The 26,316-nt window shown below is 28.6% G+C and overlaps 1 protein-coding gene across 3 annotated transcripts; it reads left to right on the top strand.

The window, feature by feature from the left end:
• Nucleotides 1-355: 355 nt before the first annotated feature.
• LOC123294260 (serine/threonine-protein kinase Genghis Khan) lies at nt 356-23,622 on the top strand. Of its 3 annotated transcripts, none has more exons than XM_044875383.1 (24): nt 356-458; nt 1,270-1,611; nt 2,894-3,165; nt 3,799-3,947; nt 4,013-4,430; nt 4,607-4,675; nt 5,819-6,790; nt 6,856-6,969; nt 8,043-8,253; nt 8,339-8,495; nt 8,559-8,665; nt 11,817-11,861; nt 14,559-14,797; nt 15,304-15,846; nt 16,728-16,871; nt 16,971-17,106; nt 17,757-18,010; nt 18,079-18,259; nt 19,180-19,368; nt 19,428-19,613; nt 20,287-20,374; nt 20,434-20,641; nt 21,062-21,283; nt 21,965-23,622. In XM_044875383.1, the coding sequence occupies exons 2-24, from the start codon at nt 1,335-1,337 to the stop codon at nt 22,073-22,075; spliced, it is 5,292 nt and encodes a 1,763-aa protein (XP_044731318.1). In that variant the 5' UTR covers nt 356-458; nt 1,270-1,334; the 3' UTR covers nt 22,076-23,622. The 3 variants fall into 3 exon arrangements, with proteins under 3 accessions (XP_044731318.1, XP_044731317.1, XP_044731319.1); XM_044875382.1 differs by having other exon boundaries at nt 8,321-8,495; XM_044875384.1 differs by lacking the exon at nt 11,817-11,861 and having other exon boundaries at nt 8,321-8,495.
• Nucleotides 23,623-26,316: the final 2,694 nt, after the last annotated feature.

Genomic DNA, 26,316 nt, shown 5'->3' with positions numbered 1-26,316 from the left:
GTATCCATTTAACAATCAAAAATGTAGATATTTTCTATTAGGTGTGGCCATAATATCATTGGAATATTGCCTATTTTAAAATAGCATACAAAATGCATTAGAAAAAAATAGTCTAACAATTGTCAAACAGATGTCACTATACAATTTTTATGTATTAATAATGAATACAAAAATAAAAACAATAAATCACCAAATGATTTCTTAAAAAATAATTCTTAGCAATAATCAGAGGCAAGCAAATAAATTTTTGAATCAGAAATAGTGTCACAAAATATTTCTAAAAAAAAAAAATTGTTTCGTTTATTATAAGGTGTAAACTGTTCAGTTCGTAATCAATACAGTTTTGGTAGGGGGCATAGATGTCTTCAGATACTAATTTTATCTCAAAAATATTTTTGCCAGCTTTTTTTTTAATAAATAATTAAAAGTCGCTAAAACCAATGTAGTTATTTAAAAAGGTAAATATTGCGAGTTTTGAAAAATTCTGTTTGGCTTTGAAGCATGCTTTTCCTAATTGTAATTAGTCCTTTTAGTAAATTCCATTAATTAATTTAGGTTAACTATAGATATATTATTACTTGTATAATATTGTTAAATACATATTTTTTTGAAATATTTAATTAATTGCATCAATGTAATTTTTTAAATAATTAATTAATTAATTTGGTATGAATAGGATAATCATTGTTTTTTTAATCCAATGAATCATAGCTTGTAAAAATTTATTATGTGTAATCATTACCGATTATTAGACGTAGGATTAATTGTTAATTATTGCAAATAAAACAAAATCTGACTTAATAGCTAATTATGGTTGTCATAAAAATAAATTTAGTCTCAATTGTTATTAATTTTCGTCCCATTTATAAACTTTAAAGAAAAATTGACGCAGCAAATAAATCGATTGTTTCGTAGACAAATAAAAATAATCTCTCTTAAATTATTTAAACGCCATATAATCCACTTCCTGAATATTATTATTAAAGGAAATAAAAGGGGAACATGATACTATAATATTGACTTAATTGCATGTTTTAGAAAAATCAGCTAATAGAAGTTCCCTAAAAATCCTAATAGTCGACACATAGCTTACATTTTTCGAAGCTACCAATTCGTAAAAAATCCTCTACTTTTTAGATCAACGTTATAAAAAAGCGTAAATTTTAGAAATTTTTTTGTATACAGTACATTTATTTGCCATCTTTGCTAATATCAACGTATTTTAAGGTAGCTTTAAATTTTAATAACTTGGAATCATTTTTCTTACAGATGTCACCTAAAACCGCTTACAAGAATGTTAATCAAGACGTAATTCTATCTTTCTTGCAATTTTAATGGTATTAACGGGTATGAATAAAATGGGTGACTCGATGATGCATCCCCATCATCATCCGCCAATTATTGGTATAGCGGATGAACGACAATTACAAGAATTTGCCAATATGACGCTAGAACAACGTATGATACATTTGGAAAATTTAATTGTTGGTGGGCCACCGGACCAGTGTTTGAGTATTGATGCGTTAGTGGATGTATTATTGGTGCTTTACTCGGAATGTTGTAATTCAAGTTTAAGACGCGAAACCACTGTTTCACATTTTATTGATTGGGGTAAAAAATTTTCTTTAATTGATTAAATATTTAAAAACATATTCACTATCCAGACTTTTTTCAGAATAGAATCATAAAAAAAGTAAATATCAATACAGTATTTATGAATTGTTCATAATTTTTAAAATTATAAAACGATAAAAACAAATTTTTGAATATTTTTACGCAGCCAAAAACTAAATAATTTAAGAGCTACAAACTAGAAAATGAATTTTTAATCGGAATTGTAAATAAAATTTTTCTTCTTTTATCGAAGTTTTTCAAGGAAATCAACTTGAATTTTATAAATTTATAATTCATAAAATTATTTTGATTTTTTTGTACTTTTTAAGAGTATTCGTAGGTAATTTACATAATAAATACCGTAATATACAAACGGTTTGGGCACTAGACGATCCTAAAGTTGAAATTTAAAAATATTTTCTTTTTTTTTTTAATTGCAAACGCAATCAGTGATTTTGCCAAAATTCGATATGGTGACACAGTTTTATCAGACACACAAAAATCTATTTGTATTAAAATTATGGTTGACATTAATTCATAACTGTAGAAATGGGAGTAATTGAACCCGTTCTTTCAATTTCTACGTCATTTGAAGTAAACCACAGACCTGGAAAACTCGGAATTATGAGGGAAATCATTGCCACCTGGAAATATCAATCAATTAAAAAAAGTATAAGGGAATTTAAATGCGACATTACGAATACATTTTAAATAAAAATTATAGTTTAGAAAAAGTTTTTCCAAGCTTTTAGATGCCTAAATCGGATTTTTGGGAGGAAGTGACATCCTTTTTTTTTTTAAATAGAAATCTTTTAACTTTTTAGTAAAAATAGAAGGTTTACTTTGCCAAACGGGCGGGTAAAAGGAAATGAATTAATTAGATGATTTTATGAAAATACAGCATTCTTTTGTACCATCAATAATTCTAAGCGTTACAAATTTTGGGCTATATATAATACCTATTGTAAAATTACATAGTCAAATTTTGATTAAAATTGGTGTACAAATTGGCAGAGCTCACATCTTACGCCAATGAATTGGTGTCAATCATTATTTTGATCCGAATTTTTTGTGTTCAATAAAATTATCACCATACGATAATCGCGTACTCCGTTTTCAATTTATTCATAAAAAAAATAAAACCATTTTAAAATTTCAATTTTTCAGGCGTTTCTTTATCTGGCATCATATCATAAGAATGATTTAATTTTCTTTAAATTTAAGTGCACAGAATTCATTTGCATACAGTGTAATTTACATTTATGTTTTTTTATTACAGTAAAACCAATTGCACAGTATATAAAAACATTACGATTATGTCGCGATGATTTTGAAATAATCAAAGTAATTGGTCGTGGTGCTTTTGGTGAAGTGTGTGTTGTTAAAATGAAAACATCAGAAAAAGTTTATGCAATGAAAATTTTAAATAAATGGGAAATGTTGAAACGGGCTGAAACTGCATGCTTTAAAGAGGAACGTGATGTTTTAGTGTATGGTGATCGTCGTTGGATTACAAATTTACATTATGCGTTTCAAGATGAGAATAATTTGGTAAGTACATATTTTAATAACATTATTGACAATTATAGCCAACATTCACATGAATCCATTGAGAAGTCAATATCTATATTTTTATCATGCGTTTATCAAATATTATGGATGGGGCTACAGGATATACTGTTAACTATTTCCCACAACCTGTACATTTTTGTGGCCCACTTTACGAAAGAACTATCATACCTTTCGATTTGGAATTTAAAGGTTTGGTGTTATATATAAAATGTTGTTGGAATTGTATTATATTCATATATGTTAGTCTACTGGGGCTCCTGAAGAAGTATACAAAATAAATGTTTGTTTGCTAAAGAATTTCTCCAGAGACTACTGAATGGATTGTAATATTTCTTTATCGGCATATTTACGTATCTTTCAACTTCATCATCATTATCAACCTGTTTCGACTCACTGCGTCTTAAGAAATCTCGTTCAGATATTATGTTTTGTCTTCAAATTGTAAGCCTAGAAAATTTCTTTGGAAATTGACTCAGTCGGATTTTAAATTTATACTATATATAGATGAATTTTTCTAAGCATAATTTGCATTTGTTTCTCAGGCCATTGACAAAAACATGTTCACTCTTTGTAATTTGTTTTTTTTTTTTTTTTTTTTTTTTTAAATTTTAGTATCTAGTCATGGATTATTATTGTGGTGGGGATTTATTAACGCTACTTAGTAAATTTGAAGATCGTTTACCTGAAGAAATGGCAAAATTTTATATTGCCGAAATGATTCTTGCAATCAGTTCAATACATAATTTGCATTACGTTCACAGGTAAGCAAATTTTTTAAATAAATGATTAAAATTTATCTTACATTAATCGTAATTAAATTTTTAAGGGATATAAAACCTGATAACGTTTTACTCGATGCAAATGGTCATATACGTTTGGCCGATTTTGGTAGTTGTTTAAAATTAATGGAGGATGGTACTGTGCAATCAAATGTCGCTGTCGGAACACCAGATTATATATCACCAGAAATACTACGTGCTATGGAAGATGGTCAAGGTCGCTATGGTCCCGAATGTGATTGGTGGTCGCTAGGAGTGTGTATGTATGAAATGTTATATGGTGAGACGCCTTTCTATGCCGAAAGTTTAGTGGAAACTTATGGGAAAATTATGAGTCATAAAAATTGTTTTGATTTACCAAACGACCCATGTTTTGACGTATCTGATAATGCTAAAGATTTAATACAACGTTTAATATGTAGTTCAGAATATCGTCTAGGGCAAAATGGTGTTGACGATTTTAAGGTAAAATAATTTATCAAACATTTTCAATTTTAGTTTTATTGGTTGTTTGTTATGACCTAATTGGTTTTTGTAGTTTTAATTTAATATCAAATTAGTTATTTTTTATACTGCCACAGGACACTACACATCAAAACAGAACAAATCATTCTTTTTTCATAAAATTGTTCATATTTTAGAATCATCCATGGTTTAATGGTGTAAACTGGGATGAAATTCGAAATAGCACAGCACCATATATCCCTGAGGTAAGATATACACAAATTAATTCATATAATACATATCGAATTTCGGAAATATTACGGGAAAGTTGGATTTTGTATGTTATAACTTTCTTTGATTTTTGTTCGAAAAGTACAGTTTTGATAGTTCAATCAATTGTTTTGTTATTTACTATAATAGAGAGACCAACTTGATCCAAGTAACGACTTTCCAAGGTCTATACTTACATCAACTTCGAAACAGTAATACTTTGAATTAGTTATTGGATTTTCGGGTAGAAAAATATCTGTAATAATCAATTTTAGAGCGGGAAGAAATGTTGTTGTGTAGAAAGTGTATGCTAGATAGGTTATAAATTCATGCTAAGAGATGGCATAAAGCTTGCGGATCGACAGTCTTAAAGGTAGACAGATTTACCATCTGTAAAACGGACTTTTAATATTAAATTCCTAAAGAACAACTGAAACGTTTGTAGTCGCAAAATTCCAAATGACTATTTTTGATACCTTCAATACTGTGTAAATTGCCAATGATGCATGATGGATCAAAGAAAACTTTTAACATTTTCATAATAACTATAGATAAGAAACAAGTGAAAACAAACAATTGGCTGAATTAATTATTGAGATACCATGTATAGACAGTGTTAATTACACAATCGTTTGTTTTTTACGTCATGTAAGTAAAGAATGATTGTCACCCTTACACACTAAAGTTTTAAGAGTATTTTCTCATCACAAACACATACATAATATAATTCGGTTCGTAACGTATAATTTTAAAATATATACAATGTCATACATATAATGTTCTAAACTATGTTTCCAACAAAAGTTGTTTATTTTTTTATATGGAATATTTTTTACATTTAAAATTTGGTTCTATCTCTAACGGTTTGTATCTATGTTGCTCATTTCCGAACTCAAACTCACTTTTTACGTACGGAGCACGCTATAAAAATTTTAGCTTGATATCTCTTTTCGTTTTTGAGTTATCGTGGTGACAGATGTGCAGACGTCCGGAAATGGACTAACTATCAATATTTTTACAGCGTTACAAACTGAAAATAAAATAATGCAATGTACCAAAATCTAATTTTACCGTCTTTTATTGTTAAGATTATAAAATTTTTGGAAAATAACTCTATAATCTTCCTAATTTGCCTCTAGGTTTCCAGTCCAACAGATACATCAAATTTTGACGTAGATGAAACAGAAGTACGAATTTCAGACGCTGTACCTCCAACAGCTAATTCCGCATTTACTGGACTTCATTTACCATTTATTGGATTTTCATTTACACAAGGTAGTTGTATGTCCGACTTAGGACGATCCATATCAAAAAAATTTCCAACAACAAATATCAGTGAAAAACAATTAGAACATTTAGAATTAGAAAATCAAAGTCTTATTAAGAATTTAGCTGAAGTAAAAAGTTTAGTATTATCACAAAATTCAAATTCAGAAATTGAAAAGAAAAGTTCACCAGACGGTACAAGAAAATTACAAGATGAAATTAATACGTTAACAAAACGCAACTCAGAATTAGAATCTAAGTTAATTCAATTACGTTCAGAATCAAATGTCACGCGTGATGTTACAACTGGTAACGATAGTTTCGAATCCGTTAATATTAAAGATTTAGAAAAATTAGTGCGAATATTGAAGCAAGAGAAAGAGGAATTGGTTAAAGAGAAAATTGATTTACAAGAGAAATTAAAAATTCAAGATAAAGAATTACGTGATGCGTTAACACAACGTAAATTAGCTATGGCTGAATATACGGAGGTTACCGATCGATTGTCTGAGCTTCGACAACAAAAACAAAAGTTATCACGACAAGTACGTGATAAAGAGGAAGAAGTTGAGGCGGCAATGGCTAAAATTGATGGGCTACGTGCTGATATACGTAAAGCTGAAAAAGCTCGACGTGAATTGCAAATTAGTTTGGATGATGCATTAGCTGAAACTGTTCGGGAACGCAAATTACGTGAACGGTCGGACGATTATTGTCAACAGGCCCAAGCTGAAAATGATCGACTACGCGCGTCTACACGGAATTCAGATGGTTTATCTTCAGTGGGTAATAATGTTGCTGTTCAGGAAGTATCAAGGCTACAAGCGGAAGTTGAAAGGCTGGAGGTACGTTGAACATGCTATTATATAAAAGATAAAAATCAGTTTTTTCATTGAATAATTTTTTCCAGGTTCAATATAATGAGAATTTAGCACAGCAACAAGCTCGATACAACATGGAAATATCAGGACTTCGAGAACAATTGCATGAAGTTGAAAACCATCGTGATATGTTAGAAACTGAGGTACGTCTATTCTTTTAATTTATTATTAACTAGCTGTGAACTACCCGCTTTGCTGGGCAACATCCCCACTTGCACCCCTCCCTCCACATTTCTTTGCGTGGGATAACAGTTTTTATTTGATACCCCACTTAGGTATATTTGTAAATATTCGATAATTCCTTCCCACTTTCTCGCTACACCTTTCTACCCTCCGAAGGTTAAAAGTAGATAAAAACAATATATCTTTGAAGCTGGTTGTATATCGTGTCAATATTTTAGCTTAATCGATGCACAACTTTTTTAGTTTTTGAAGCATATCCCTTTCAATCCCTATTTCAACCCCTTACTCTACTATAATATGGATGTATTATACATAAAAACCTTCCTCTTGAATCACTCTACCTATTAAAAAAAACCGCATCAAAATCCGTTGCGTAGTTTCAAAGATTTAAGCGTACAAAGGGACATAAGGACAAAGGGACAGAAAAAGCGACTTTGTTTTATAATATGTAGTGATGTTGTTTTTTTTAAAGAAATGTAATAAGTAAACTACAGCAATCGGATCAGAAACCGAATTTCAATTACCCAACAAAATTTAGGGCCTTGTAAAATGACAAAAGTAGGAAATTATTTCGGAAAACAAATTTTTGTCTATACGTTCGGAATTCACTGCTTTTTTTAAAGACTATAGATGATCCTAATAACAATAATAATGAATAATAAGAGAAATATCGCAATCGTGTCCCTAAAATTAGACCCATAGATCCTCTTGCCCTCTTGAAGTTTTATGCCTGCTGGTTTCTAATTTCTCAAGGATTCCAACAATTTGTTCTCCTTGAATGTTATTTCAGGGGATTGTTATTAGATAATCAATCTTATGGGGCAAAAGACGGAATATCAAAATAAATTGGTCTAATAAAATTTTTAGGAAAAAAATCTTTGATGATTTTAGAATACGTATAATATAGAACCCAAATCTCCAGAATTATTGGTAGATTTTTCTATAAACATCTTCAGTTTCTAGCTTTTGAGAAATTATTTGTAATGTTTTTAGTTTTTATACTCCGAATTTATATATTTTTGATAATTTTTAGTTAAAAGAAACCATGAATCGAGTACAAAATGAACGACATCAATTAGAAACCGAATATGAAGATTTACGAAGTAAAAAAGATGCAATTGTACAATGGGAACATCAAATTACCGAAATTATTCAATGGGTAAACGACGAAAAAGACGCTCGAGGATATTTACAAGCATTAGCAACTAAAATGACCGAAGAGCTAGAATACTTAAAACATACAGGTAAAGCCAGAACATTACATTCTGGAAATGATTACAACGGTTTATGTCCATGATAATAATATTTTAGGTGTTTCATTACAATCAGGATCAGCTGATAAAAATTGGCGTAATCGACGATCACAAAAATTGGATAAAATGGAATTGTTAAATTTACAAAGTAGTTTACAAAGTGAGATTCAAGCGAAACAAGCTATCAATGAAGAATTATCAACAACGCGATCAGAATTGATTGCTGCACAAAAGTAAGTTTAAATTTGATGTACTCGAAAAAAAAAAAAATCACAAACAAATTTTTAAATATTTAGAGAACTACGTGAATTTCGTCAACAATTTAATAATTTGGCCGAGGATGTTAAAAATAAGGAATTGCAGTTAAAAGAATTGCAAAATCGTTTAGATTCAGGAGAAGGATGTAAGCTATTTTTTGATTATTTTTCTTAGTAATATTAATTTTTAGTACAATCTTTAAAATGGAAAAGGAGTTGTGACTCCATATATTTGGGGTGAGAATATGTTATTATACAGTTAAATAAACCATTTATAGCCAATACAGTCTTAAGAAATCAAATTTCTTCAAGAAATGATTGCTGTCTTTTAGAAATTTGATTTAATATTAAATAAACCAAACAATTCATCAAGTACTAGTGAGATTGATACAAATTTCTACAAAAATTCTTTCCAACAATGGCCAACCATTTATCTATTATTTAGACGTAATTCAAAATAATAAAGTAAAAGGAGGCACGTTTTTGGCGTTAACAATAACGCTTTCATAGACGATAAATCCCTCATTCTGTTTTAGACATTCTGGTCAAATCGGAATGAATATGGATTTTTCAGGATAGTTTAAAATACTATCATGTAATTCATATGTATCTCTAATTTTCGTTGAAAATCTGTATTAATCGAGTTATACCAGATTGAAATTACTGGGGAAATTTCTGTAGAAAAATCCCACATTCATTAGAGGAAAAATTGAAATTTCTGAATTGCCTTGCCTTGACACACAACGACACATTTTTTTCGGTTCGATAAATAAAACTTTGCGTCAAAAACAATCTCTGAATGTAAATTTAGGGCTCAACGTGTATGTACTACTTTTCTTTTTTGCTTTCGTCTTTGCTTTAGAATTTTGAACTTGTCATTAAATTTTGATCCTAAATATTATTGGGTACCACCGATCATCTGGCTAAAATGGTTACATCAACTTTTAAGGGATAAATCATCGCAGGTTCTCACAAATTTTGATATATCGAACACCAAAATTTTACTAAATTTCAATGGGCATACACTCTAACTGATAAATGTAGTGTTTCAAAATGAAAGTGTGATTTAGAGCGAGCCGCTGCCGCTAATTTGTTCATGTTGATTATGTTTTGATGAATCTGTGTTGAAATGGAATTTTTTGAAACTACAAAACTATAAATTAAAACCACACTCAAAACTAAATTAATAATAATTTTTAAATAGAAATGTTGATGATTTTAGTAGAATATTTGTTTTTTTTTTTTTTTATTTTAACTTGACAGTGGGTTCGTGGTTCCGTCAATTGCCCTTAGTCATCGGTATCTCCTCCTGCATTTGGGGATTAATGTTACTTGTGTTCAAGCTCTATTTATAAATTCTGTGAATTTTGATACGTTTCACAATTTTTTTATTAATCTTTAGTGTAAAAATTTGTTATTTAGTTAGTGTGTTAATTTATATTAAAATTGAAATAAATTTTTACGTTGTTACTCAAAATATTTTGATTTTGTGTTAGTTTATTATTTTGTTTTTATTTTTACAAAGGCAATGTGTGTTCTACATTCAATAACAGTTAGTTTTTAAAATTTAGATTTACCACTTCGCACCAAATGTAACTGTGTTCATCTTGGAAATTTTCCAAAACTAGTCTATTGATTAGAGAAAAACATAATCTTTTGCTGTAAGAATTAGGTTGGAAAATTACAATGTTACCGGGTCTGAACGTTTATTACTAAGAAATTTATATATAAATTTATTTTTATTGCTTATTATTTTTCCTAATTAACATCTAATCTCCAATGAAATTCCTGGAAGTTAACTTAACAAAATCTAAACTCTAAATAACTATTCCTAAATCAGGAATATTCACCTAATTTATAGTTGCGTAAATAAATTTTGCATTTTATATGCTACAATTTACATAAATCTACTTTTTTGACTAATATTTGAATCGTATAGGTGATCTTCTTTTAGAAAAAGTGATAATCGTCTTCAGCGACGGAAAATACATAGAAATAAACTTTATCTTAATTTTAAGATGGGTTAGGTGGCTGTACATTTTGTATTTATTTGGAGATTTAGAATGAGTTTCTGTTTGGTTGATGGGGGTAAGAAAATAATCGAGAGCAAATGTAAAATATAAATGTATAGCGTAGTTTAAAACTCATATATTTCTTTACTATATCTTAAGCGGCCAAACAATACTACTTTTTAATGGCTATTTTGGAGGCTACTCTCTCTAACTTACTAAATAAGAGACGACCTATCTCCAGACATTTAGCACTCCATGTAGTGATACTCTATTTCTTAAAGAAAAATAATAAATTATTGACTTAAGAAATATTAAATGTCTGTAGAAAGCACCGTTATACTGATAAGAAATGTCTGTTGAAAGCACGAAGTAACACGACTATGGTCTCAGACACACATATTCCCACATAATATATATTGTATAATGTTATAAATTAATTTGCGCCCTCACGGGTAAATATTGATGTTTACGATCAAATATTTCAAACAAAAGTTGTTTATTTTTTATTCTATCTCTAACGGTTTACAAGATGGACCGGAAGACCCAAGAAAGACCCAATTGGTTTATATTGCTCATTACAAACTCAACCTCACTTTTTACGTCCTGAGCACGCTGTTCAAATTTTAGCTCGATATCTCTTTTCGTTGTTGAGTTATCATGATCACAGATGGACAGGCGGACAACCGGAAAAAGACTCTAGGTGATTTTATGAACACCTATACCAAAATTTTGTTCGTAGCATCAATATTTTTAAGCGTTACAAACTTGAAACTAAACATTTAAAAATCTCCTCGGATATGTAACTGATAAGAAATAGAAGATCACTTTATATTTAAATTGTTCAAAAAAAATAAATACATTTTTTTGAAATATTTTCCAAAATATTCAATGAATTTCTCGAATGAAAACACAGCTAGAAATATAATTTGCGTTCAAATTATACCTAGTTTTTTTCTTATTTCGAAAATATGTTGCTTTTTAAAAGGAACAACTTTCAAATTTAAACTGATAAATTGGTTTCTTTCTCTTATCGATTATTAATTTCAGTTAACTTTTAAATCATTATGAATGTCTTTTTAAAGAGACCCCCCTTTTAAACTCCGTTAATTGAATGTAGAATACAGAATTGTTTACTTGATATTTTTCGAGCACACTCCTTCAAACTTTGAAACCTTATTACGGTTTTATATTCCTATGACGTTTAAATCAGAAAAAATTTTTATTATAATCCAACAAAATTTGAGATGAAATTTTATATACTGAAATTATTACTGAACACTGCAAGCTGCTACGTCTGGAGTGACGGATGGAAATCTGCGACCCGCTGATGGTTCGTTTTTGTTTTGCGTTTGTGTAGTGTCCGTTTTGTGTAACGGCCCCCACTCTCTGCTGTTCGTTTATAATTCGCTCTCATTAAAACAAATACATAACATTTTTGAAATTTTTTTTGCTAATTTTGTTAATAATGATATGCCAAAAAAAAACTTAAGAATTTATACTATAGTTTTCATTAATTCAAAGAGAATTTCTATTTTTTATATTTTGATACTGATAAGATTACAAAAGTTAAATATAATCTAGTCATTTTTTAATTTAGTTTCTAGTGTTTTGAAAACTGATATACCGGGTGTCAATGAAATCAATTTACATAGTCAAATTTTCTTGATATAAAAAATAAACATTTAATTTTAAAGTTGGATATATAACTAAGATCTATTGAATTTAGGGCAGTAAAAATTGAAAAGGCTGCAGCAACAATCCCTGCTTGACCATAACGCTGATTGGAATTATTTGTAAATTTTTTAAATTATTGACTGAAGACTTCTCGGGAATATAGATTTTTAGAATTTAACATTTGTATTAAAAATGAAAAGGCCATAGCTTATTCTTGAGTGAAATCAAAATTTGTTAGCTGAAAGTGTTATTTACGACATCGTAAAATTTGAATTTGAAGGTCATATCGCAAAATCAAAGAAAAAGATTTTATTAATTTGCCAATTGTTAAAATACACATATTAAATTATCGTTTTATCGATTTTTCGATAATATTACCGCTTTGCCGTTGTCACAAATAAAACTTTTAGTTCAAAATCTTTGATTGTCTACTTTCTATTTACAACCTTTTTAACAACAACCTTTTTACAAAAAAAGGAAATTTGAAATTCACTTTTCCACCCGAATCTCCATCCTATAATAAAATTTAAATACATTACGATCATCGTTGTGGTCAGGTGGCTCTTAGCTTAGAAATATTGTTTTTTTCTTCATAAATCAATCTAATATCATTTACGATTTTCTTAAAATGAGATAAATTGCTCATGTTAAAAGGTAATCTCCTATTTTTTTGGACCATTTTAGCACAATTATGAAGTACTTGCTTGTTAATTTTTACATAAAAAGTGTTAGAAGAACCGTAGAATCGAATTACATACTATAAATTATAAAAATTAACAAAAACTCACATTCTAAGTGCATTATTTTTCTTAACTACTGCGGCAGACTATCTCTATTGAGGCTCGCGTAAGCAAAACTCTCTCAGTTCTTTCAGTCTTGTTCAAAATTTCAATTCTATCGTTTTTATGGCAACTGTTTCTGAATTGAAAATTATGTTTTAATATCAAGAAATTAAAGATATCTTTGCCGCTCGGTATTCTCAATGAGTACATTTTTAAGGTATATAAAAAACATTATCGTAATATTGAAAATATATCGAATGAATAATTTCAAGCAAATTCTCTTTGATAAATTCGTTTGTTAACTTAGAACAAATCATTTTTCATTTAATAGGTTTTCATTATTTTCATTTTGTATTATAGAACTCATTTTGAATGCCGTAAAAAATGTTTTTGATTTGATTTTTCAACTCGATAAAGCCTAGTTTCAAAAATTACAAAAACTATTAGATAAGTTCAGAATAAATATTTCAACCCTTTGAAAATGAAAAAAATTTTTGAATTTGGGCTTTATCAGTTTAATTATATTTGGATTGGTTTATTAGTGCTAAAAAATTCAAAATTTTAAACTGTGCATAACTTTTTTTGTTTTGTTTCTGATAATGAAAAAAAGCTTTCTCATTTCAGTGCTAATATGCATTTGATTAATTAATTTTTTGTTTGTTTGTCTGTTTCTGATATGTTTTCTTGTAAAAAAAAAGTATTTTTTTTTTAATTTATTTGCAGTGAAACATTACATTTTGATCTTGTTGATATTTTCAAAAATCACTAATAATTAATTTTTTTTAATTTTTTGTTATTGAAATTATGAGATGTTTAGATCACACAAAATTATGATCCATTTTATTGTTCATTTGTTTTAATTAAAAAATTTTTTACAGTGCTTTACAATGTAAAAAATATTTTTTCAAACTGCTTTCATTATATTGTAAAAAATGTGAAATATCTAAACCAAGAAAATAAACTTTTAGCCATAAAATAAATTGTTACATGCCGAAAACTTAAACTTCGATATTAGTACTAAAAATAATTCTCAAAATACCCTCTCCCCCATTTATCTGGGCGGCATACTATTAATTGTCCGGTGATTAGAAGTTCATAAAAGATGTATTTTTCGTCGATGTAACTTTTATGATGTAATGCGCTCAGAAAATTCACAGGCATGATTACGATATTTTAGGCAACAATTAAATTAAATTCAAAGTGTAGTTTAAATCAAATTTATTTTTTAATAAATTAATTAATTTTTTTTAATTTTTTGTTATTGAAATTATGAGATGTTTTGATCGCATCTATTAATCAATTGAATCGATGGAAAACTATCATAAAACAATTCCAACACTAATACTAGCTTTGGTGATGTTTAATTTTCTTGGTTCATATAAGATAACCTTCTCTATTCATGGAGAAGAGGTAGTTGCTAATAATATAATGGAAGCCATATGATGTGATAATATATTTTTATTTTTGTGTTTTTTAAAAAAGTTTTGAAATTTTTTGAAGCTTAGAGAGTTTATTCATTTTTCAATTATTTTTCGACTAAATTAAATTGTTAATTATGAATTATTTTACAGTTTTGGAACGACCTTCGTCGCAAATGTCATACTTGGATCAATTTTTAAGTAATCAAAAGAGTGCTAGTCAACAATCGATCACCGTACCCCAACAACAATCGTCTTCAACTACTGGTCAACAATCAAATGCAGCCATGTTGTATCATGGTGGTTCCATTGAAAGTGAAGAAGGTGATATTGAAGATAATCGTGCCCTATCCATTACTAGTTCCAAATCCAATTTATCTGAATTAAGTTTGGTGAGCATTTATTGGACTGTAAATAACGTGTCTAGTCACATGATAACCGAGTTATAACATTTCTCAAATGCTATTAGTTTACTGTAGAACAATATTTAAAAAATAATAAGTGAAAACAAACAATTGACTGAATTAATTGTTGAAATACCATGCATAAATAGTGTTGATTACTCACATTGCACATACATATACAATTTATATAATATATACTATACAATTTACGCCTAATTTGCGCCCTCGCGGGTAAACAGTGATGTTTACGAAAAAATGTTTCAAACAACATTTTTTATATTTAAACTTTTGTTCTATCTCTAACGGTTTATAAGATGGGTCCTACGGACCCATAGGTCCAGACCCAATTGACTTATGTTGCTCATTTACGAACTCGAACTCACTTTTTACTCTTTACTTTTACCTCAAGAGTGTGTTTCGCTAACGTGTGACTAGACATAACAAAAAAAAAATATTATTTTTTGAAAATTCAAGAAATTTTTTATTATTTCTAGGAACATCAACATCCACCATCAATACCTAGTCATCATGGAAGTCATATCATACCTGGTACACCATCAAGCCAAATACATCATCGTACTCATCAATTCTTAGTGCGAACATTTTCCGCACCCACAAAATGTAGCCATTGTACATCTTTAATGGTTGGTTTAGCACGGCAAGGTGTTGTGTGCGAAGTATGTGGGCTAGCATGTCACGCTGCGTGTTGTCATAAATTACCAACAACATGTCCCATACCAGCACATCAAACTAAACGACCGTTAGGTATTGATCCAACGCGTGGAATTGGTACTGCGTATGAAGGTTACGTGAAAGTACCAAAACAAGGTGGTGTTAAAAAAGGTTGGATACGACAATTTGTTGTTGTATGTGATTTTAAATTATTTCTGTATGATATATCACCGGATCGTAATGCGTTACCCAGTGTATGGGTATCACAAGTGTTAGATATGCGAGATCCCGAGTTTACTGTTAGTGGTGTACGAGAGTCAGATGTTATACATGCTGCGAAAAAGGATATTCCTTGTATATTTAGGGTAAGTTCAAATTTTTGTATTTAGTTTACATTGACCCAGTAAAGTAGTAAGATGGTATAGAATGAATTGACAATAATCTGGGAGAGAAGTCTCCAAACTTTTTAATCTCATCGACTATTGGCCATGTTTTTCGGTTTTGTTTGGACCCCTTACCAATTGCATTTTTGAAAATACACAAACTTCAAATGTATTTTGACTCATTTCTAACTATAATGAGATGTAAAAGCTTGTATGTATATGTGCAAGTTCCTACAAGTTTGAAGTTTATTGAAAATTGATTACTAATCATCGCCTGCAAAAAACTATGTGTGAGCTATGCCATTAATGAAAAGTGATAAATAAAATCACAACCTGTTTAAACGAAATTGACTATCCTGGACCCCCGTTTGCATATCACAGACCCTTAATTATTTTTTTTTGTTAACATGGACCCCTAAATTGGCTCATATGAACCACTTTAGGAATCACTGATCTAGGAGGTGATATGGTAGAACTAAACAAACATTTTGGTATAAGAAAAATGTGTCAAAAAACGCTCTTCTTAGGAGCTACTAAGTTCATATTAAGGAAGCATCTTTTGGTAATGTTACCTCCTGGCTCCTTAACCGCCCGTTAATGTAAACATTTCATGTGTGCAAAAACATGAAATGATAAAAATATCGTTTCTATAAAAAAAATCTATAATAATAGGGAGTATCTAATGGAGAGGAGGGGGTGACCTTAATAATGGAAATTTTCTATTCACGAGCTTTTTTTATGTTTGTTTTGCGTTATTGTCACTGGTTGTAAACCAATTTTAATGAAAAAAAAAGAACATACTTCAAAAAAGTTCACACGATGAATTATCACACTCAACATTTATTTTCACTAATGATTTACAGATAACAACATCATTGATTGAAGCACCAGGCCCAAAAAATCATACGTTAATGTTAGCTGACACAGAAAATGAGAAAACGAAATGGGTTGTTGCATTAACTGAATTACATCGAATTCTCAAACGTAATAATCTTCCAAATACATGTGTAAGTCTTAAATTCGATAGAATGTCATTATTCAATAGAAAATAAATTTTAAGGAAAAATTCATAATTATAATAAAAAATATTCTTAATTTTGTTATAGATCTTCCATGCCAGAGAATTATTAGATAATACAGTTAGTATTACGAAGAATGCTATGTCAGGTATTATAATTGATTCAGATCGCCTTGTTATTGGTGCCGAAGAAGGTTTATTTTGTGTGGATTTAGATCATAGTGGTAAGTTAACTTAGAATTGATTAGTTTATCATATGAAACATGATATGAAAATTTTAATATATGAAATTTGTTGCATCAGAAATTGTGAATGGAATTGCATAAATAATATTTTTTAAATGTAAATTAGCATAATTACTCATTTAAATTTGTTAGAAAATAGTATTAAATTTTCAATGTAAACCATATATACTATCCATAGACTTATGTGTCTATACAATTATATTAATAAGGTAGGGTGTCGTTTCTATGGTAACTCTGAAATAATACTCATGCACGGTACTGCACGGAGCGTTGTTTTCTACCCAATTGTTGCAATTTTGATTTGTTGACATGATTGACATAAGGGTCGCCATTACAACCAGATTTTATTTAAGTTTTAAAATTTTTTTACAATGACGTATTTTTCTTGGTTTTTGAATTCCATAACGATGTAACATGAAAATGTTTCATTCGTCGACCTTGTGCGTTGTGCCGATTATAACTTTTAATTGAAAAGGCATACACATCACCTTCTTTTCTGATTGATTTTCCATAAGGATTATGATGAAACCGTGACAGTAAATGTTAAATGTTTGAATTATAAATTTCAGATTCTGTTTGACAAAATAATTACTAATTTTAAAATAAACTAAGTTCTTATTTTTTTACAGAAATTGCTAAAGTTGGTGAAAGTAAAAAAATTTATGAACTTTGGTACATTGCTGATGAACAATTGATTGTTGTCGTCAGTGGTAAACAACGACATGTTCGTTTAGTACCGGTTCGTGCATTAGATGGTGCTGATGTTGAATGGATAAAAGTTGCTGAAAGTAAAGGATGTATAACATTAACTGCTGGACCAATTATGTCAAGGTCTCCATCCACACAATCTTTGTATTGTTTATGTGTGGCTACAAAAAAACAGGTTTGTATTTAGTTAAAATTTATTTATTTATTAAGTAAAAGTATAAAATATTGAATTAAATGTTGTAGAATGCGTCACAAATTATAATATATGAAATAACACGCACAAAATCACGGCATCGACGACTTAGGGAAATTAATTTTACAACAATAGTACAATCGTTACAAATACTATCAGATGGACGATTATGTGTTGGATATCAAACTGGTTTTTCAGTTTATTCAATTTTAATGGAACAAAATCCAATGCGTAAGTGTTTAATTGTTCATTTTTAGTTTAATTAAAAAAAAATTCCAGCATTATAGTCTTTTATAGCAACCTTGGCCTCAGAAACAGTACAATTTTAGATTTCCACGATTGCTCCAGAATCAGATCTCGTTCGTCATCGAATCATGTCCACATTTAGTAAAATTTTCCTCAGGTTTAGAGTTTAAAACTATTTAGAATTTTGTCACTGTTATTGCGCTCATATCTTTAAGTCTTCCAGCTATATACCAATAATACTTGATTCGCATCTAAAAGTCTTTAAAGATTTTTTTCTTCTAATTTATGGGTTTATAAGATATTTCAAATTTTTTTTTTTTTTATAAAAAGGTGTAGTAGTTGTAGTATTTTATAATAGTTTAGTAGCTGCAAAGCTAGGTAAATAGTTTAGTAGGTTATATCCATGTCACTATTATAAAATGAACCCTAAAGGTCATTGTAGATCTTACGTTACATAAATAATATAGTCATTTGAATGAATGAACCGCGATTTAAAGAAATTTTAAAGTCTCAAGTCTTACAGCTACACGAATTGGGATCATATTCTTTTTTATACAACAAAAAATCGGTACATTTCTATAATTAAGGCATTTTTTCAACATTTCGTACGATGATATACGTTACAAATTTTATATATTAGGCGATTACCAACGTATTTGAAGAGCTCAACCAATGTTTACCTGATGTTCTACGATTACTTAATCCTCGAATGATCTCAAAAACTTCCCCTTTTGTATAGTATTCTGTTCAACGTATCGTTTTGGGCGGAATGAAATCGAAATTAGATGGATAGATCATTTCAATGACATAATATGTCATTATTTAATAGCATTTAATTAAAGCGCACATTTAAAATATATTTGATAAAAAAAACACGTCACTTGATTAATTCAATTTTTTTCTAGCTTTAATTCATCCGGAAAATCAATTACGTGCATTCCTACAATATAGTGGTTGTGATGCATTATGTGCCATAGAATTATCACGTGGTGAAACATTATTAGTATTTAGAACATTAGCTGTTTATGTTGATGTTAGTGGACGTAAAAGTCGTGAAACTGAAATTATGTATCCAGCCGTACCACATGCAGTTTGTACGTATTGAATTTTTTGTGTGTATTTGTATAGCTTTATATTTAAAATTGATTTTTAGGTCACAATGATGGATTCTTATTGGTATTTAGTGAAACACATTTAGACTTTTTTAATGTAAATACCGGTGAATGGGTACAAACATTAAATGTCAAACGTGCAAAACCATTGGATTCAAAAGGTTTTCTTGTTAATTGTTTAGTCAATGAATTACCAAATGTAATTCAGTTAGGAAATAGTCATCAACGTAAGTATTTTTACATTATTCTTTATCATGATAAGCGTCTGTAATACGAAACCAATTTTGTAGAACTGTGTGGCATTATATTATATTTGTAATTAAAAAAATCCATTCTTCACTAAAATAAACAAAATTATACATCGGAAAATTTCATTATTTTTGATGCCTTGATAAAAATATCGATAAATTCGAAAATATTAAATAATTAATGATGTAAAGTTATCGAAATTTTTATAGCTGATATATTTTTCTTGGTAACTTAATTTTATAGCCACAAAATAAATTTTATAATGTTTAGTTTAATAATCTTTGTATTGAAAAAAAAAATCAACCGAAGTTTTTTTGTTATATTAAAAATTTTGTGAAATGCATTTTTATTAAATTTTATTTTAAAACCGTCTTTAAACACGAAAATAACTCCAATAAAAATATCTAATAACTCATTAAAAAAGTTATCTTAGAAAAATTCATTTTTCAGTCACTGTTGAAATCATGCTCCCGATAGTTAAATGTGATTGTCATTTGTCTGGTATTTATGACACAAAATGACATGAAATATTCTCCTAAAGTAAAGTAACGTTTAATGGAAAACCATTAAACATTTTATTGAAATTCTTTCAGCTATTCAAATTCGAAAAACACCAGCTCAATTTAATAGTTTATGTACTTAATTTTTCAGATGGTTTACTTAATATCAACACGTATGATAGAATTCAAAGACCAACACGCCGATTTTCAATGCGAGAAGGAAATCGTACGCAACGAATGTAAGTTGAATTTTGAAAAAGTTGTAAATATGTTGTTTAACGTAACATTTTTCTTAAAGATTGGATCGTCGTTCAAAATTAATATCAGCACCAACAAACTTTAATCATATTTCACATATGGGCCCTGGTGATGGTATCCAAATACAACGTTTAATTGATTTAACTACTACTGTAGAGACTGCAGGTCCAGCTCCAGGTCCTACTAGCATTCAACAACAGCAACAGCAACAACCGTCCTCTTATTTGTCACAACATTCAATACATAGGGTAAGAAACTGTTATAGAATATTTATTAGCATTATAATAGTTTCAAAATTGAAGTCAGAGTAAAAAATTATTGATTATTAGATTTTGGTGATATTATTTTTTATTAAAACATTGAAAAATAGATAAAGTTTTAAAATTTAGATAATTAATTATTTTTTAATAATAAAAGTTTTGAAAAATTCCCCCGCAATGCGAGGAGAAATCTAATAACTTTGAAGTTTCGACAATAAACGTACAAATTAAATATAATTAAGGGTAACCATTTCAGAAGGAATGGTCTGAGAAAAATCAGAGATTTGCATAATATCGCCACCTTGGAATTATGATTGAATACTTGTTTGAATACGTTTATAGGAATTATACTTTTTAAATTTATCTTTTAATATTTTTTAATTTAAAAAAAATTTTATTTAACGACAGCCTACAAAATCTGCCCCGTTACCTCCAAAACCGAGACCACTACAACCTCCAGCACCACCCCCAACCGCTTATAACGGAGGAGGTTCTGGTGGTATTGGTTCATCATCAACAACGTCACATGGTCCACCGTCTTCCACGGGTACGACAAAATCTTCACATAGCCGAGGTGGTGTTGGTGGAGATCGAACTTCTAGTCTTATATCTCTTCATGATAACATGAAGGTAAGTTTTATTATAACAGCTTTGAAGAACTTGAAAAATATCTATGTTCTTTTGTCGGTGAATCTTGTATACTTCGTGTATTTTGTAATGGTTAGAAGTAATAATCCTAAATTTTTTTTAATATGATTAATAAATGGGGTAATTAATCTATTTACGTATATCTGTACGTCCAAGCGTAGAAAAATTAGGTTAGGACAGTTTTAATGGTTTTCATTCGGCGAACTTTGCAAAAAATATACACATTGTACTCTATCGAGCCTTTTACGCTCCCTCCGCTCGCTTTCTTCCAACTTATCTATGTTTACTATGGCATTTCCTACTAGCTGACTGATTTGTTACTTTAGAATGTCCAGAGCTTCTGTGTAACTACCACGCCTAACTCGAACTTTGTAATTAATTTATCCATCTGCGAATATAGGATATCTCATTATATTTTATTTTTTATAGAATATCTTTCCCATTAAAATAAATCCTCGACTTTGAAATCATTTTTAGTAATCAAATAGTTGGTTGGTTAGCAAATTTAACTTTTGTGCGGCCTGGATTCTTTATAACTTGTGCCTTAGGTTAAAAAAAAAACGTAAAGATATGACATTATGATGGCGTGTTTTAGAACTAACTCATATCTTCTATTTTCAATATGCAAAGTGTGTTTTAACAATTAATATAAATTTTTTCTAGCCCGAGCGAACGAGTCCACGTCATTCAATAGCAAGTAATAACAGTTCAAATTTATCAACACCTCCATCCCCGCAAGCAGATCATCATAATAGTTCAAGTTATGATAGCTAGAGAATGGTTACTAGCGCACTAAGATATGCGCGCGACGCAATATTTATTACAAAATACGATCAACAACATATACATATACACATAATAGATAGTGATTATTATTTATTAATAATTAATCAATCAATCAAGTTTATTAATATTGATATGATTGTTAGAATTTTTTATTTATAAAAAAGGTACGTAAATAATATTTAAAAAGAAAAATTTAGAATACAACTACTACGGGATCCTTTCGAAAATTTCCCAGACTGGGTTATGACGTTACATCTGCATCTAACAAAAAAAATTAGTATATCGATAGTTAGTTTGTTCGAAGGCAAAGTATACGGATTAATATTACATAGGGCGTATCTTAAAAATGCAACAAAATTTTTAACTTGATTTTGATCAATTCAAGAAATTTTTTTCCCAAATATCGCTGTTGAAAATAGAGTTACCAGATACCAAAGCTTATTAAAATTTCCAGGAAGTTAATAGACATGATTTTAGGTCGAAGTAATCTTTAATAAACATACATGAGTATAAAATGTGCAAATAGAATATTTATTTCATTATTAGCCATAGTTTAAATTTTTTTTAAATTAATGCACAAAAAAGTTATCAAGCAAGGAGAGGAGGTAGTTTACCTCGTTATATTCTGAAGCCTACTTTTTAACCCTCTTCTCCAACGTATCATCCTCAGTTATGAGTGAGATCAGAATCATAAATATGAGATCAAAATTGACGCAATCTAGCATATCTTATAAAATCTATTTAAGGCATTATAAAAATTTAGATTTTTTATAACAAGGCAAGTACCGACTCGTTCTCTTGCTCAAAATGTCATTCAAAATTTATTGATCTCATGGAATGACAATTATTTTACATTTTCGATATTATTGCTGAAAAAAGGTTGAAGGTTCACGAAACAAAAGTTGGCTTCCCTCTCTATTGGGACTCCGCTTTACAATACTCGTAAATTCGTGTTTTTGCTAAAATGAAGATAATTCATTTGCAATACAAAATTTGAAGCAAAGTCCTTACTCAATCATTTCATTTATTGTAAACAAAATGCAATACTAAGGTATACTGCTTTCTGAAAATGCTGTAAACAGATTTCAATAATCAGTTATTTTAGGCATAAAATTAAGAAGAGACTAAAAAAACTTATTTAATCATGACCGCGAACAAATCCTTATAATTTTTTGAAAAAATTTGTGTTGCTCTGACTCATAGGTATTGCTTTGACTAGTAACCACGTGAAAAAGGGTAAGATGAAGTTAGCTTATGATTTTGAAAAAATGGAAATTTTTAATGTAAATTATATTAGTAAATTTTCGAATAGCAATCGTGTCGAAGGTGTCTTCGTGTGTTCCGGGAGTTATCGTTTGGAATCCACCCGAAACATATTCTTTTTATAACATTGGAAAATAACAAAATACTAATTTTATTTGTAACTTGAAGTTAATTTTTTTTAACTAAAGATAATTTCATCTTATCAAGATAATCGCAGCTTAATCTCTCTCGCAGAATTTACAAAAATGAAAAAAATGTGTGTTAATCTGTTAATCATAAGTTTGGTATTACCCTAAATTAAAATAATAATTATTGTATTGTTAAATTTTAATTTGGTAGTAACACTTGCTATTCTGTTAGTTAAACAAAATTTCTAAACTATTTTCCCTGATAGAAACTTATTGCCGAAATATGAAGCGATATTAGAAAACATTTTATAAGAAATGCATTTTCAACACATAAAAGAACTTTTCCTGAATTTCTTCCGCATCTTGCAGATACGCCTACTAGTGTAGAAAAATTAATCATCAATTTATAAATACCGCATCTTCGAATTATTACAACAACTCACAGGGGAATTATAATTTTTCTTTTATAATCGTAAAATAAAGTAGAGAAATCTCGATACACAATTTGGAAAGAAAATTGTGAAAATATTGTGTACAATTGAACAATAATAATTAGTTTTTAAAAAATTTTCCAAATTATCTATACATTTATTAAGTTACGAATGATATTTTTTAAACGTTTTTCTTCGAATTTTTTAATATTTTTTCTGCAGGTCAGTTATTGAGTTACCTAAAATATTACTTATTTGATTAATATTTGCATTTTAATGTAATAATATTTGATTTATTAGTATTAATTTTAATTATTAAAAAAAATTATTTATATGAAATTTTATCGATAATCGAATGAACCGAGTTTTTTTAGACATACTTATTTATTGATAGAAAATAAGAATTAATTTTTAATAAATTTAGTTAAAACTGTTTTAAACGGCGTTTTAAAACCAAGCAGTATTTTAAAATTTTATTACAATAAAAATTATAAACAGTATTAAAAAAAGATAAAATTTTTAATATTTTTATGACTTTTTTAAATTTTTTAGGCGTTTTCATTAAAAATAAAACTATTAGGGTCAATTAAAAAATAAAATTAATAAATGTATAGATATTTTATTAAATATTTTTAAAGAATATAATTTATTTTTAAACAAATTGACTTATTAAAAGAAGAATATTTTATCATTCAGAGTGTTAATAATAATTTTTATTAAATCATGAAATTCAAGTTGAATTTTTTATATAATATGTTATAGATACCTAACATTAACATCTTGATTAATATCAGTGGACAGGCTTTTTAAACTAATACATATTATCAATCATCTGTTTACTTATTACAATAAAGTTTTGACAGAAAATTTAAAGTTTAAATAATTTTTATTTAAAATTAGAAAAATTTAAAATATATTGTCTTAAAACTTCTGTAGAATGTAAATTATGCTATAATATATACTTAACAAGTGAAAACAAACAATTGACTAAGTTAATTGTGGAAATACTCTGTATAGAAAGTGTTGAATATCAGTGCTTGCATAATTTTTTTTATAAATTGGAAGAGTTTAAAAAACCAATACAATTAAGGCACCATTTATTTGATTTTAGAAAATTTTCGAAAGTATTTTCTAGAATTTTTTTTCGTTTTTCGAGATTTCACAAGGCCACTAGTTGAAGCTACCTGCAAATTTTCTACTCTCTATCTTTTATAGTTTTGGAGAAAATGGACACCAAAATTTTGTCCTAATTTGCGCCCTCGCGGATAAACAGTGACGTCTACGAAAAAATATTTGTTTATTTTTTTTATAAGGAACATTTTTATATTTAAACTTTTGTTTTATCTAAAACCGTTTATAAGATGGGTCCTACGGACTCAAGGCTAGCTTGACCTATGTTGCTCATTTAAGAACTTAACTTCACTTTTTACGTCCTGAGTACCTATTCCAAACATTTGTTTAGCTAGTGTAGCATGAATATTTTTTGGCGTTACAAACTTTTGACTAAACTTAGTATACCTTGATATATATATATTACATATATACAAGGCATAAAAAGTAGATAGGTCAAATCCTTTGGTTAAAAGTGTTTTGGTTTATGAAGTATTTAATCTGGTCTACATCAGTAAATCGGTGCTAACGAACATCTCTTAAAAATGCAGAATACTTAAAATATTTACCGTGCATGCATTTTAACATGTTCCAATGATATATTTTAGTTTTTACTTAACTTTAATCTTAATCACAAAATTATTTTGTTTGTTAAAATTATATATACCATATTACAATTTTCAATTTATTTACGATAAACTAAATGTGTTACAAAATGAGTGTCGCAACTAAGTTTCTATCTTTAAAAACTGTCTTTAACATCGACATCTTCAGTTGTGATCCGACAATAATCTTCATCAACATCTATAAAAAAAAATGCTTGTTTCTAGTTTCTTTTTGTAAATTTTTTAGATTTAAACGAAAAGAATAGTTTTCAAGAGAGTAGAGATTGGACATGATTTTCAATAATTATAATTCTAAAATCTCCATATCAACAATTTTTTTTCAATCGGAGATTTCGATATTGAATAATTTCTCGATAAATAAAATAGATAAATTTCAAAATTGATCCTAAGGAAAAAGCTTTAGATAGAAATCAAGGTGAAAATGCTGGCACAATTATATACAAGGCGTGTTTACAACACATGAAAATAATACCAATCCCCATATTGGCTTTAGTAGGAAGCAAATTTATTTATATTGTTTGTTTTTAAATATGATTTTAGGTCAAAGGCTAAAACGATACATAACTCCATTGTTTCTATTGAGAGTCACTTTAATACCGGATAGATAATATTCGGGATCAATATGTTTGGCTATTTCACCATAAGTGTACCTACTTCAGGATAGCGTTCTC

The sequence above is a fragment of the Chrysoperla carnea genome, chromosome 2, assembly GCF_905475395.1.
Source record: "Chrysoperla carnea chromosome 2, inChrCarn1.1, whole genome shotgun sequence".
NCBI lineage: Eukaryota > Metazoa > Arthropoda > Insecta > Neuroptera > Chrysopidae > Chrysoperla > Chrysoperla carnea.
The sequence above is the reverse complement of the archived record's forward strand: the minus strand, read 5'-3'. Positions and strand labels throughout refer to the sequence as shown.